The 15849-nt window shown below is 41.5% G+C and overlaps 1 protein-coding gene across 6 annotated transcripts in view; it reads left to right on the top strand.

Annotated features, from left to right (window-relative positions):
• Window positions 1–108: 108 nt before the first annotated feature.
• cfap221 (cilia and flagella associated protein 221) overlaps window positions 109–15849 on the top strand; it is a 104674-nt gene continuing 88933 nt past the window's right edge. For 4 of the 6 annotated variants that reach the window (XR_013490471.1, XM_078165690.1, XM_033615666.2 and 1 more), the window contains exons 1-22: window positions 109–239; window positions 1728–1905; window positions 2092–2192; window positions 2685–2771; window positions 2888–2983; window positions 3275–3375; window positions 3630–3733; window positions 4270–4429; window positions 5915–5999; window positions 6115–6241; window positions 6331–6442; window positions 6569–6656; window positions 9509–9598; window positions 10071–10166; window positions 10571–10661; window positions 10942–11033; window positions 11464–11544; window positions 12204–12311; window positions 12421–12576; window positions 12688–12773; window positions 12902–12968; window positions 13125–13225. Coding sequence is in view for 5 of the 6 variants with exons in the window: in XM_078165690.1 (XP_078021816.1) it covers window positions 1776–1905; window positions 2092–2192; window positions 2685–2771; window positions 2888–2983; window positions 3275–3375; window positions 3630–3733; window positions 4270–4429; window positions 5915–5999; window positions 6115–6241; window positions 6331–6442; window positions 6569–6656; window positions 9509–9598; window positions 10071–10166; window positions 10571–10661; window positions 10942–11033; window positions 11464–11544; window positions 12204–12311; window positions 12421–12576; window positions 12688–12773; window positions 12902–12968; window positions 13125–13225 (2159 nt within the window). In the remaining variant the exon portion in view is untranslated. The other 2 variants (XM_033615664.2, XM_033615665.2) reach the window with 2 other exon arrangements.

The raw sequence follows: 15849 nt of genomic DNA, 5'->3' as shown, positions 1-15849 counted from the left end.
CATGGCTAGCTTCTGGTTTTATTTTGGTAGATTGACGTAGTTCGGCCAACAAATCGTGTTCGCTCACAGGCTGTTGATCCCGCCCCTTCAGAGCACTGGGGTCACTATGGCAACGACAGTGTTAGAGAGTGGGGTCCTTTCTCTTAGTAGGAGTTAAAGGAAATGTTTCTGCCACGAATAAAGAAGGAATATGGCTGTTTTATCTGAACAACAAACACAACCCGTTGTCTAAAACTTAAGTAAGTTCTGAAGTTTAATTGTTCATAAGTTTTTTTTAATGAGAAGATGATAAAACTTGCTATGAAGCATATAATTAAGTGACGGTAGCATCGTCAAATTAAGCTAATAGGTAGGTTAGCATTAGCGGTGTTGCTATTGTTAGCCTCCTTGCTAAAGTCGCACATAAGATAATTAGAGCCAGCTGTTAACATAAATAAGAAGACTGTCTTTCTGTGTCTTCGTCTTCTTAAAAATGAATTTAAAGTCAGCTGCCTATATCTAGCACGATGTAAATATGTAAAATGTGTTACTTTTTATTACTTTTTTTTCTTTTAGAATTACGTAGTTGAATACAGGCAGCGGAATTTCTGCATCCAGGAAGTAGTCAGACCCCATTCACCTTTTTCACATTTTATGATGCTACAATCGTTTATATTATTTTTTTCTTTATTTAACTACACTAAATACCCCAGAGTGACATAGCCAGGTGCCTCCCATTCCTCTTGATTGTCTTCGAGATGTTTCTACACCTTGATTGGAGAGCACCTGTGGTTAATTGAGTTGATTGACTGGTGGCAGTGGCAGGGACTGGGGGCGGAGACTGGTCAGGGTTCGGTGGAAGCCGATTGAAAACCTGGTCCAGAGCGCTCAGGACATCAGGGTGAGTCAAAGGGTCGCCTTCCAACAGGACAGTGACCCCAAGCAAACAGCCAAGACAACAGGCCTTTTCTATGTTAGAGGTTTAAACAAGTCACAGTAGGAGACGCACATGTGTAAATGGTGAATGATAACTGAATTCCATTTAGCTGCTTTGATTTCAGGTTCACTTGAGCCATCATTAGTGTTATCAGCAACACCTGTGCGCTTCCTACTGTGACAAAATGTTGCCTGCTGTGAGAAAAGAGTATGCAGGAGCGAATATCCTTGAGTAGCACAGCCAGAGCTCACATTTGAACCTCACAAAACGTCTCTGGAGACCTGCAAATGGCTCTACAGATGGTCCCCATCCAACTTGACAAGTTGAGAGGAACTTCAGAGAAGAGAAAATCCCCAAATCCAGGTGTGCAAGGCTTGTTGCATCACACCCGAGAAGTCTCAAGGCTGAAATAGCTGCCAACGGGGCTTCACCTAAGTGCTGAATACCTACGCTACTGTGATATTTCAGTTTTTCTTTGTAATAAAAAGCTAGGGTTTTTTTGTGCAGTATAAGGTTGAGTGCAGTTGGATGTGGGGGGGGGGATGAATTCAAACATTTTTAACACAAGGCTGCAACGTTATAAAATGTAAAAAGCCTCTCTTAATGCACATTACAGATATGGATGCTGCAAGTGCATGTACTGTATGACAGTAACTCTCCATGCAAGCTAATTCACCTAAGTGACTACAAATTGTCCACATAATAACCCGCTGTCCTTCCCTGTCTCCCCTCTTGTACTCACATTATAAATTCATAGGTTTACCATCAGAATATTTCCCAACATACCGCTGTCTCCTTGTCTGTCCTCCAGCCTGCTGTCATTTCTCTCATGAGCAGCCAGCGCTGACCTTTTGCCAGGATGGAGGTGGCCCTCTCTACCCCGCAGATACTGTCAGAGCCCCTCAGGAGGGGGACCCCTCTGCCTCTGAGCCAGCTGGTGGAGGATAGCAGGAGCAGAGCCAGCGTTCCAAATCATCTACTGGAATCAAGTGCGTATGAGACGTAATCTCTAAAACTCTCTGATGGAATGCGTTAATGCTGTTGTTGTACTGATACCAGCTATTTAACCTTACAGTAACCTACTGTAGGGTTTGATGTTTTAAATGTCTGGAAAACCTCTTTGCAGATGTGGAAAGCTCATTACACTTCAGTAATTGTTTTTTTGCACCTTATAGAAATCTATGCCAAACTGAAAAGCAACACTCTGATCCAAGCGGAGCCTCCTGAGCTTCACTTCAGTGGGTTTGAGCTGGGGAAGGATTACACAAAGATCCTGGTGAGGAAAATACCACTCATTTTTACTGTCCCATTCACAGCCTACATTGGACCGCTAATTTACTGATTGTGAGTTATTTAAAAGTGTATTATCAGTGTGCTTGATGGGAAGGTTTTTCCAAGCTTGAGTTATTGTTTGTCACCGCAGCAATGCAGCAGAGCTTTAAGCAGAAAGTAGACCTTGGTGTTGTGCCAAGGCGTCTGTTTGGGCTGTGTGAGTGCAATATTGTGTCTTTTTCAGTCAATGTTTGGTGAAATGGTGAAGACATTGCAGTGAAGTATTGAAATAACTGTAAAAATTCCATCCCGTCATAAATGATCTCATCTGGCTGAATTTGATCTCATTGAATGGACACTGATTTCACCCCATACATGCATGATGAAGCACTGTAGACTGGATGTAAACACCCAGAATATGGAAATGGTTTCCTCAAGTGCACATGATTGGATGGAAATGAATATTCCTGTTCTCTCCTCTCCCTCTTTCCCTCAGAAACTAATCAACATCTCATCTGAAGTCATGAATATTGATATCATTCCCACCCAAACCAAGCACTTTCAAACAACTTATATCAAAAAGGTATGTTTTTTTTTTTCATCGCTAATTGTTGACCTGAATGTAATATAATAACTCCACTTGCCCATTACTGCAATCAGGGTTGTTTCTGATGACTCAACCATCTGTTTCACTTCAAGTATCGACTCATCCCGGGTCTCGCCTACACAGTGAAGGTCAGGTTCTGTCCCGACGAGTGGCGTTACTTCTACGACTGCGTACGGGTTCACTGCAAGGTTAGGGTCTGACACTGTGGATACTGTACTGCTGTTTGTTTTACACTCAAATCTTTATATTTTAAGCATTTAGTGTTTAGTGTTCATCTCAAATGATTCTCAGAGGACTTTGCTTTGACATTAACACTTACTGGAAAGACATACGGCTCAGCAAACCTGTAACTATTCATAGTTGCTTTGTCTGTTTTGAGGACACGCTCCCATATTTACTTTGAGTCCAGTCTTATCTATATTTCCTCTCTCATGTTTTCTCTTGTCTTGTTCATTCAACCCATCCACACCCTATCCAAGGAGGAAGAGAACCTGTTAATTCCAGTTCATGCTTACCCTGTCATCGATGACCTGCACATCCCCTCTCATATCGACCTATCAGCCGTACCACTTGGACAGAGGTGTGTGTGTGTGTGTGTGTGTGTGTGTGTGTGTGTGTGTGTGTGTGTGTGTGTGTGTGTGTGTGTGTGTGTGTGTGTATGACGTACAGCTTGTGTGTCAGGATCTGTGATGGACTGCTTTTTGACCTCCCATCTGCCCGAGGGCCTGCCTGTCTCTTCGTATTCTTCCATACAGCCAACCATGCCTCCGTTCAACTGTTGGTGTCAAATAAAAAACAGATCTCTCATCTCTGTGTTTTTCCACCTGTCTCCAGTGTTTGCCATGCTATTCCTCTGAGATGCAGCTGCCCCGTTGACTTTAAGTTTCAGGTGCATGTTATTCAGCCACATGACGCTTTCTCCATCCATCCCGTTACAGGTATGGGCAAGTGAAACATGATTTCTACAGTACATTTTGTGTCTTTAAGAGAACATGTTGGCATTCTGCTTCTTGTTTGCTCCCCATGTAACTGTGATAAGTAGTTTTTCCATTGATAGTTCTCATTTAGCCTCCCAGATTAAGAATACAACCCACCAGGAGAGCAGGTGCTGTGTTTTCTCAAAACAGCGCACCAGTGTTGTGTATTAAACAAGTCACTGCCAAACTGAATGATGCCTCCAGTTTCCACACGCTGACACTAAGCAGTATTCATGGTCTGGAAAGCATCATAACACATGGCGGAACCAAGCACTTAGGATGTGAATTACGGCTGCAGTTTTATCAGCGGTACAGATCTGAAATGAGGAGAAGAGATACAAATGAGTTTCTTATTTTAGAAAGGCCTTTTCCTGGCGATGTCCCAACAACAACACCATTCATCCATTATAGTGAAACAAAATACTTTGTTTCACTGACCCAGGCAAGCCAAATACACACACCCATTCATCCCTGTCATCCTCTCATTGCTCTCCCAGGTGTGATACCAGCTAATGGTGAGGAGAAGATCACTGTGACTTTTAGTCCTTTCCAATATGAGACGTCTCAGGTCACCATCCAGCTGATCATCTCCCAGTTCAACACCAAACCCTACCTCTGCACCATCACTGGGAGCTCCGCCCCTCATGTAGCCCTCAGGTGATCAGAGCAGTTGATTGTTTAGCTGAAGAATCCAACGTTCAGTACTACTTGTTCTACCCGTGGCATTAAAGGTGCGCAGATACCAGTATTTCTATTGACCAGCAGAAATGATTTGTTTAAGGAGTGGCGGCATGTTTTTCCAGCACTGTAACACATCTTGTTTTCCCTCTCTCATCTTACTGCAATCTCATACCCTGTTGCTTTTGCTTACTCCACAAACATTCCCTGGTTTCTATTGACATCTTCAACAAAAGTCGACAAGGCCTGTTTGACAGTACATTATATAACAAAGTTACACCATGTTGTTGTCACATAACAGTATGAAAATATAACTAAATTACCAAACAAGTCGTTCCATGTGGAGGTAAAACATGACTCAGAGAAAATAGGCTTATGTGCTGATTAGAAGTCCCCACACTTTTTTTTTTAGCCAGTATGAAACCCAGTGTTTAACTCTGTTCCCATGAGAAAGAGGGTGCTATCCATCACACAGCAGTAGCTCCATCCGCCGCACTGTCTTGGCGTTATCTCGGCCGAAAGTTAATAATTCATGAAAATAGCTTGGTAGCTGCTGGTGCAGTAATATCAAGATGGATATGCCTCCCGATGGATGTTTAGCATATAAAACATTCTCCCTCTGTTTGTTGTTCCCCGCAGTGGAACCAAATAAAAGATGAAATATGTGCAATTGAGAGATTAAGGATTATATGCAAGAGCCGATGTTTCCCCAGCTAGAACTGATGCCTGATGCTTGTTGCTTAGTGTCCCCTGGCGGATATATCTGACCAACATCGAGGCTATTCTTAAGATAAACGGATGATGATTATTTTAATATCTCTGCTTCTATGTTGCACTTTCCATCAGTCTAATCAATCTAATACCTTCAACAAGTCCTTAAATAAACCTTGTAAATCTGAGTGATGCTTGTAATGTCAGGCCCTTGTTGACATAGTGTCAGAGAAGTGTTGAGTCAACAGTGCGGTCATTAAAGGCCTCTTGGTTATGATGCTGATGTATCTATCTCGCTTGCTAATTATTGTCCACCCTCATTTGCATACACAAAGGGGACAGTGAAAAAAACTGACAGCTGGAGAAATGTAAATATAATGAAAATTCATGATGTGGATTCTGACCTCATTGCTCAGCCTTCGTGCCACGTCCGATATATGGACAGTGGTGACCATATATCATCGTATAAACACCCATTCTCACTCCGCTATGAGAACTGATCCCAGACCTCTGAACGAAAATGAGCCAATTACTGTGTCTGCCACCTCCTCCCCACTGTTCCAGTTTTTCCATCCACTGTTTGTTCATTTAGATTTTTACACGAGCACTCTTAAATTTGTTGCAAAAATGTCACTTGCAGTCAAATGAGTGTTTTATGTTGATGAATCTATTTTGGCCCGTACTAATCTGTGCAGTTCTGTCATCATAAAAATGAGTTTTACTCCATAATGTGTGTATTTTTCTGCATGATAGTGAGCTGAGAAGAAAGTCGAGTTGTGGAGTGTTGCCTCGAAGTAAAACCAAATACAGGTCAACCAAAGAGGCTGACAAGTCGAAGGTAGTGTGTGTGTTTCAGTAACAGTCAGATTCTTGCTCTCTTTTGTAAGGCTGATAATTCCTACCAGTGGTGTGATCTATCGTTCATTCCTTGCTGTTCTTTACCTGTCCTCTAGATATTGAGAGATCAGACTACTGTTACGCCTGGACTGAAGCCTCTGGTAGATGTCTGCACCCCAGCAGGAGTGGCGAAGATGCTGATCAAAGATGCTGATAAACTCAGCTCCAAAGACCTGAGAGAAGGTAGATGCTGCCCAATGAATTTAAGCTTTCAGTTGTTCACATGATTCTTTAAGTAGGTTTTTATTTTGCTGGTGTCCTTTTAATTTCAGCCATATCCTGTGGCAGCACGGATGGTCTGCAAAACCGTCAGATGAAGGAAGCTCTCTTCATGAAAAAGGTTCAACAGAATGTGAAGGAGGAGCAAGCCAACCACCTCAGATGGTAGGTCAAACTACAATCTAAAATTTCACCTTAAATCCATTCTCATAGTTTGTATAGTTGAATTTGTGTTTCCTCTTCCTCTGCTAAAAATCAAATCAAATAATTAAGAATATATATGTCATTCAGGCAAGTTCATCTTGGCAAGGACCCCGTGTCGGAGCGCAGCAGGAGGCAGATAGCAGAGGAGAGAGAGATTGCGCTACATGAATACATGGTGAGAGTCTGTCCATTCATATTCTTACAGCATGTTAAACTTAACACAGGGGTTCTTGAAGGCTGGTGCTTGGTGCAAAGAAAGTTCTGTTCTTACATGTTTAACTGTTCCCCAGTGACTGACCTCTGGGTCTTGAGGGTCTATATTTATTGAGAAATACAGTTGGGAGGAACAAGAACCCTGCCGGACCCTCAAGGATCACAACTGAGTATTGGTTGGAAAGCAGTGTCTTCTATAGTGCGTGTGTGGCAATCTGTGCGTGTCATATCCCGCCTGCCTGTAATTATTGTTCATAGTAGAACAGATTTTTCGGCTTTGTTGCAGCAGACCTTTTAATGTCAGATGCCAGAGTTTGTTTTCCTGTTTCATTCAACATGACATTTACCTGATGTGTCGCTAGCTAATCACTTTTCCCAGACACCGTATGCATACCAATGTCATAACCTAATTCAGCCGCAGCATGATTTGATCCACACAGTGATTCTCATCCTCGTATGCTGCCTCTGTGACTGATTTTGAGTCACGGAGGAAATATGCAGTCTCAGCCAAAGGAACACCACTTTCGAAATATGAGTGTGTGTGTTTTCTCAGAAAAGTTATTTGAATAGTTGACAGGACCCTCACAGACACTTAACAGCACTTCCTCCCCCATCTCCTCCTCACCTGCACTGTTTATAATGCACAGACACAAATGAGTCCTTGGCAGTACACTCCTCGTTTACAGCTTTATATCACCGCACTTTTGGTATTTTATGGGAACCCTGTTGTTTATATGATAGGAAGAACTAGTATCTTCTGTTCTATATGTCATCTTTAGGATCCACAACTTAAATAACTCAACAGAGAAGGCATCCTGCTCTGTTTGCATTGCAGCAATACTTTACAGCTTTGTCACGTTATCATTCCATCACCCTGTGTTGCTCAAGAGTGATTCAGCTGCTAGGTCAAGAGTTGGGACAGTGACATTAGGTTTGACTTCTCACAGAATTATTTGACAAATGGTTTTGACAAAGAAAAGAAGTCATATATATATACATATATATATATATATATATATATATATATATATATATATATATATATATATGTGTGTGTATATATATATATATGTGTGTGTGTGTGTGTGTATATATATATATATATATGTCATCCCTATGAACAAATGAGACCACACTCCACAGGATCAGTTGCAACAATGGTTGCTATTGTTTCGCAGAATAAGACATGGACACTGTTGCCTCTTCAACCAAAGGATTTCAAACATGCTGGAATATTTTTTTTCCATTGGCCTCGCACCGTCTGTCATTGCCAGATCTCTGAAGGGTTTAGCAGAAATCAAAAGAACAGCAACTACTTTTTGATTTGATGCCATATATCCAAGGGTGTCATTTATGGGGGAGAGGACACTCCGAGGGCAGTATGGACCCCTCCACATGTTTACAGATCAAAAACTTGTGTTGTATAAAGAAACATATGAGATTTGAAATGATGTTTGTATCTTATACTCCAACTAAACTGTTTATATACAAAATGATTATTCCACTAATATTCCTGTTTACATGCAGCCGTGTATTCTCTGATAAACGTGCCATAACATCTTGTTTATCCCATCAAAATTTCGAAAAATGAAACCGCTCGAGAGCCATACATGCTACTTTTACATTTAAAACCAGAATAATACCAGCGTATCTTTTACAGGACCTATGTCAAATTAAAATTGTTGTCATATTTACAGTAATAGTGGGATATTTGTGTGCATGATAATGTCGTTGTTGTAAGACGAGATGCATTTTGGAATCTAAAAAGTACAAATGAGATGAAATTAGCTTTTCTTTGCATACTGTGTCACATAACATAAAAAAAAGCATTTTAAAATGTATCATCGTTCGACCTTCACTGTTTTGTGCAAAGATTCTTAATCAATGTGATGGCCTGAACTGTGCCAACATACCATCATAAATTATCTCAAGTTAAAGTAAGAAAAACGTTCTAATATCCATACTGCCATAGTATGTAGAATGCTAGAAAAAGGTTTAGTATGCCCCAATACATAGTAGGACAAATGCAGTATGCCAAAAATGTTCCACTACATCCAGCCCAGTTTTGCAGTATGCAAGCCAGCATGCTTTACTGGGTATTCTGACTCACAATCCTCTGCACAGTGGATGATGTGTCACATTGACTTAACTGCAAACAGCTGACAGGCTGACAGCTCATTGTTTGACAGCTGTCAGAAGATGCAATGACTGATGACAGTGGAACAGTAATAAGAATATTTATTGTTTAAGTGAGCAAAATAATCACAAATGTAATTTCACTGTCGCAAATATAACATATTTGAATCTACAATCTGTGCAGTCGTAACTTAAAAATCAAACTAAATACATTGCAAAGTAACGACAGCAGAGCTCTCAGGGTTGATCTCTGTCTCTGGCGAGCTCGGTAAGTGGCGCTTGTTTTATCTCCACGGTAACGCATATAAAAGCAAAAGGGTCAACGTTCAGGGCGTAATGGCAGGAGAAAGTAGTATGTCCCCTTTTTAAGAGCAGCTGCAGTACCTATTAAAAGTAAAAAGAAAAGGTTTGCAATCTGAAATGCTCTCAAAGTGTTTCTGCTTATGACTGCTTTGTTATTAAAGTTCTAGTTTCATAATAAATACATATTTTGTTATTACTTGATATATGAGGCCATGAGGCTATGAGGTATCTGAAAAGGCCCTTCTGAGGATTTGTGCCCACCTTTTAGATAAAAGTTCCATCCCTGCATATACACCAGTCTCCCTATGCTTTTTAGCAGATTCTTGCCAATTCCTTTTCAGACCTTAATCACGCTCACTGATGTTGTTGTTGTAGGTCAAACAGGGAGGCGTAAGACACGAGGGAGACTTTGCTGCTGGACAACCTAAACTCTCCTCCAGACGAGTGCTTTGTGAGGCAGGACAGGTAAACCTTCACTGTGGTGTGTATATATTTATACAGATCTCACTGATCTCTCTGCATAATGATATAGTTACAGTGGTTTGTTTATTCAGCCCACCAATACATGTCACGTCTGGGACAGCTTTGATTTCTTTTTGTCTTGTCTTGAGGATTTGAGGTTGGATTAGGGTTATATATCTCAGCTACATAACTGAAGTATGGCTCAATAGGTCTGTATTTCTTCTTTGTGAACGTATGGATAATACCAAGTCACAGCACATCTGGATGATACATTCTTTTATTCTTTGAAGCAAAATAATGTCTTTCAATGGTCTTAAATTACATGAAAATGCTGCTGTCTTTTGTCTTTTAAATGCTTTAAGCTGAGAGACCTCGTGAAATTTCACTTTATGGTCCTCTTCATATGCCACTCAATGTAACAGTGCCAAATGAGCAAATGAAAGTCTGCGATAAACGTCTCTCGAACCTCTCCCAGGCCCGCGAGGGAGCCCCATCCTTCCAGTTCTACTCCAGTTTTCAGTGGGAGCTGAAACAAAGAGCCCTCAAACTGTTCCAGCAGGCAGCACGCAAGGTACACACATCCAAGCACTGTGTAGTCACCGAGGTACGTGTGCATGCATATGCTTCGATGCATGAATACATCACCATGTTTCCCTCAGGAGCGGGCGAGCATCCCTGTGCCCCTGTCCCTTTAGCTCAGCCATGTGTAAATTCTCACACTGAATGTATAATATCTTTACAGTCGATTTTTCCTGGGTACAATGAGTGCGTCCCAGGAAAAGTAGGATTCTGATATGGCCTTTTAAAGACACAGGAGGAGTGTGCTTCTCTTTGCTTATTGGCAAGTCAAAAAAGTTAAAAAAACATTTTTTTTCTTTCGTTCTTTTTGTATAACTTTGTCCACATTCCTCCTTCTTAGATTGAGAGGTGAGCATGATTGACTCGTAACACCCCGTACTCCTCTCTCCTGTCCAGATGGTGATCCGATGTCGCATGAACCGGAGACTGACCTGTATGAAGAAACAGTTTGAAGACAGTATGAAGAACTTGCCCTTGGCAAAGAAAGGTTTTGATTATCCTATAATCTCCTCATTCAGAAATAATCTCATTATGCCATGTCAGTGAAGCATGCTTTAATTGAATTTATTCCTAGAGGTAAAATTGTAATCCCCTCTGGTTATTATGAGCGTCTTAGAACATGCATGCATGCCCGTGGGACGGGGCTATTTATTATGCTGCATGCATTAAGTCATACATCGAATGCTGCGACATTTCTCACTGACCTGAACAAATAGTGATCTTTGGAAATAAACTTATTTCATCATGAATTGTCTCACCTTTTTCAGTCGAAGAGGACACGAGTTTTGATCTGAAGATCTCACCAGACAGAGTCTTTCCATTTGCTTTTCCTGTCTTCTCTGATGAAGATGACCCACTGGTGAGTACATTACATCACTAACAATTGTTAAAAAAATCTTGCAGATTACAAGTTTTTAAATGTTTGAAATTACACATCAGAATCAAAAATGTAATCAGCAGCCCGTCAACACAACAGTTTAACCACTTCTTTGCAAATCGGTTTGTCTTGTTAAAGCCTGTTGAAATGAAATCCTAAACCACTAAATGGGTTCTGACATACGGAAGATGAGAAACCACTGAGAAGTGAGCGCTGCCAATTGTGCTGCACATGAAACAATTTTCATTCATTATTTCCCCTGAAAGATGTCTTTGATCTGGGCATGGAATCAAAGAGGAAGCTCAGTTTCCCGCACTTTGATTAAATCTCTCATTTTCCTGATGCCCCGCAGAGAAAAGGCCTCGGTGTTCAATTGAACAAATAATGCCATTTGTCTCCTTGATATTTCCAGGCTTGCAGTAATTTGGTCACAGTGCCTGTGGATCCTATTGATGTGACTGTGACAACACATATTCCTTTCTTCAAGCTTCAAGTAGGTATTTACTGCAGCACCTGGGCATCTGAACATCACACTTATAAATCAACAAAGATGCACCTTGCAGCAGTGCTGGAGAGTACTTAAGTAAATTTACTCAAGTACTGTACTTGTATGTGTATCCATTTCATTCCATCTTATACTTCCACTCCACTTCAAGACAGAGAGGATTATTATAGTTATTACAGACCTTTTGCTTTTGATACTTGTAGTACATAATACTTTACATTCACCTAAAGGGACAGTTCCCTCCAAAATCAGAAGTGCTATTAACCAGTCTTAATTATTAAGTGTGAGTTCCCGAGTGTTGGAGCTCTTTGCCATAGAGATGTCTGCCTTTTCTTGATTATAATAGAACAATATGAAGCTAACAAAACTACATCTGCCAACTGTATCGACGTGAAGAAGGAAGCACGCTTCTACTGCTAGCTCAGCTAGCACCATAGAGCGAGCTAACATCACAGCTCAGCCAAGGAGGACACCATTAATTAACCAGACTGAGAAGGACCTCTGTGACCGAACAAACGATACACTAAAAACTATAGTCAAGCTTTTAATAAACTGTTCTGTGAAACCAAATTGTAGTAATGGAGCTGTTTCAATGTTCTGTGGCTGTTAAAACCAAAATAAAAACTGGTGTTGCTTTGTCACTCTAGGTTCCCCAGCACTATAAGCTTATGGGCTACCATCCTGTGTCAGCCTGGGAAGCGTTTAACTCCTATATCCCCACTACACTGGCCAGACCACTTCGCACTGGAGCTCCGGTAACTATACAGCATCTGGATTAAACAAACAAAAACATACAGGTTTAGCCAATTTTAGCGGAAGACTTCAATTTAAAATTTCCCTCAATGTGTTGTTGTCACTCCTTAGGACGAGCCAGTGCCATCTTTCACAACAGCAGAGCCCAAAGCACGGGAGGAAAAGCAGCATGACAACAAAGAAGAGGACGTGGAGGCTGCCTGCCTCTCGTTCAGCGCCCCTGAAGCTCTGCTCACACCTTTTCCAGCAAACCCACTCAGAATCTTTGTAAGGCTGTCATTCATCATATTTATTTAATAGAGCGTCAGATGTGTTTTTGTACATAATGCGTGCCAGTATGATGTTTAAATGCCCTGTTTATCTCATTGTGTGTTTAAGAATCCAGCTCCAGGCCTGCAGAGCTACAAACCCACCCCTAAATACCTGGAGAGTGACCTGGAGTTCCACCTCTGCCCTCTGCCCAGGTAACACATCAGTGAATACGTGTTTTTGACAATACACTGTAACTCTATATTGATGATACCTGGCCAGAGACTGGACTTTTCACTGACCAAAGCCAGGTACTCAGACAGAAAGTGCTTTGTGTTCGCAGGTACGCAATCCCTGAGAGCGGAGGGACACACACTCCACACACTCAGAAGAAGTTTCTGGATCGTAAGGTAACTTTTTTTCTGAGACTTTGCACTTGAATCAAGCATCAGTACATACACGATCACTTTGTGTTGCTGCTGAAATGTAATGACTTGATCTGACACTAGCTCCTGTTTAAACTGGACTGATGCAAATGTGGCGTCTTTTTTCTTTACCTCCAACAGGAAGTGATCCCCGGGGTCATGACGTGGAAGGAATTTGATTCGATTACCTGGAAGTGTCTGTCCAACCAGCCGGCTCTCCCCAGTGACTGTGCGCTGCGCAGGTAGGTCAGAACTCAACATCATCCGCTCTTACTCACTTAACAAGACAATGAGAGTCTTGATACTGACAGCAGCCACCCAGAAGTTAAGACAGTAGATACTCACCCAGAGGTTCCCATATAAAACCAGAGAAGCTCCGACTAAATGAAGAAGTACGTGTTTACATTGCTTGTTTACAGAAGGGAGATTGGCTGTTTTTTTTTACTTCCTCTTTCCATATCTCCTCAGCTTGTGGAGGAATTTGAACTCATGTCCGCGCGGTCACGGTCACTTCATTATAGCTTCCCCAGTTTCTAAGATTGTCAGTAGTATTTTCACACATATATATCGAAGTATTGTGTAGCAGCAGTGTAGCAGTCGTAGACAAAAACCTCGCTCTCGTAAGTGATGATTGCTCTTTGTGAACTTTCAAAGACATGATCTGACAATGCAGCAATGCAGTGCAGACACCTGAGAGATATCTAGTGGCTTAAATATCTGGACCTGTCTGTGAGACCAAGTCCTTTCGTGTGAAATCAGTTTTGACCACCAGTGAAGGTAGCCAGCAGGCGATCCTTGCTACTATTCTCTCCTCCATATTCTTTTTCTTCCTCGGTTTGTCTCTGCACATCAGCGCCCAAACAACTTGCATCGCTGGCTTCTCGCTGACATCCATGTTTGGAGAAGAGTTCTCCTGTCTTTGCGCCCTTTCCCGAATCACTTCTAGTTTGTGTTTTGTAGACTAAACCAAGTTGGAGTTGTTGGAGAGCCCTCCTTGTGTCAAGTCTTGTTGTGTGTGACCACCTGTTGATGATCACTTGTGTAATGTGCACACAACATCAACTTTGAGATACTGAGATCCTTTACATGCCGCTTACATAAGGTCTGTAACACACAGGTTCATATTACTGGTTCAACAACTGGTCACTTGGTAGATATTTATCTTCATGGAGTAAATATTTATCCTGTCTAATTCCAAGACAAAGCTTTGAGTATTTTGTAGCTTGGAATTCAATTCATCATCTCACATGCGGTATGACAGAAAGTTGACTTCTTGCAGTTGTTTGCACTCGCAGCAGTTATGTTGTTGGATCACAAGTATTGGCTCTGATTTCATTTAGTTTTTGATATACAGTCAGGTCCATAAATATTTGGACATTGACACAATTTTCAGCATTCCAGCTCTGTACAACACCACAATGGATTTGAAATGAAACAATCAAGATGTGCTTTAAGTGCAGACTCTGAGCTTTAATTTGAGGGTATTTACATCCAAATCAGGTGAACGGTGTAGGAATTACAACACATTTTATATGTGCCTTCCACCTTTTTAAGGGACCAAAAGTAATTGGACAAACTAACATAATCATAAATCAAATTGTCACTTTTTAATACTTTGTTGCAAGTCCTTTGCAGTCAATGACAGCCTGAAGTCTCGAACCCATGGACATCACCAGACGCTGGGTTTCGTCTCTGGTGATGCTCTGCCAGGCCTCTGCTGCAGCTGTCTTCAGTTCCTGCTTGTTCTTTGGGCATTTTCCTTTCAGTTTTGTCTTCAGCAAGTGAAATGCATGTTCAATCGGATTCAGGTCAGGTGATTGACTTGGCCATTGCAGAACATTCCACTTCTTTGCCTTTAAAAACTCTTTGGCTGCTTTCGCAGTATGCTTCAGGTCATTGTCCATCTGCATTGTGAAGCGCTGTCCAATGAGTTTTGAAGCATTTGGCTGAATCTGAGCAGATAATATTGCCCGAAACACTTCAGAATTCATTCTGCTGCTTTTGTCAGCACTCACATCATCAATAAATATAAGAGATCCAGTTCCACTGGCAGCCATACATGGCCATGACATAACAGTACCTCCACCATGCTTCACTGATGAGGTGGTGTGCTTTGGATCTTGAGCAGTTCCTTCCCTTCTCCATACTTTTCTCTTTCCATCATTCTGGTACAAGTTGATCTTTGTCTCATCTGTCCATAAGATGTTGTTCCAGAAGTGTACAGGCTCTTTTAGATGTTTCTTGGCAAACTCTAATCTGGCCTTCCTGTTTTTGAGGCTCACCAATGGTTTACACCTTGTGGTGAAACCTCTTTATTTCCTGTGGTGAAGTTGTCTCTTAATTGTTGACTTGGACACAGATACACCCACCTCCTGGAGAGTTTTCTTGATCTGGCCAACTGTTGTGAAGGGGTTTTTCTTGACAAGGGAAAGGATTCGTCTGTCAACCACCACACTTGTTTTCCATGGTCTTCCAGGTCTTTTGGTGTTGCTGAGCTCACCAGTGCGTTCTCTCTTTTTAAGAATGTACCAAACAGTTGATTTGGCCACACCTAATGTTTTTGCTATCTCTCTGATGGGTTTGTTTTGATTTTTCAGCCTAATGATGGCTTGCTTCACTGATAGTGACAGCTCTCTGGGCTTCATATTGAGAGATGACCTCACCAGATTCCAAATGAATATACCACACTTGAAATGAACTCTAGGCCTTTTATCTGCTCCTTGTAAGTGAAATAACGAGGGAATAACACACACCTGGCCATGGAACAGCTGAGTAGCCAATTGTCCAATTACTTTTGGTCCCTTAAAAAGGTGGAAGGCACATATAAAATGTGTTGTAATTCCTATACCGTTCACCTGATTTGGAT

The sequence above is a fragment of the Epinephelus lanceolatus genome, chromosome 24, assembly GCF_041903045.1.
Source record: "Epinephelus lanceolatus isolate andai-2023 chromosome 24, ASM4190304v1, whole genome shotgun sequence".
Classification (NCBI taxonomy): Eukaryota; Metazoa; Chordata; class Actinopteri; order Perciformes; family Serranidae; genus Epinephelus; species Epinephelus lanceolatus.
Note: the sequence above shows the minus strand (reverse complement) of the source record. Positions and strands in the feature narration are given on the sequence as shown.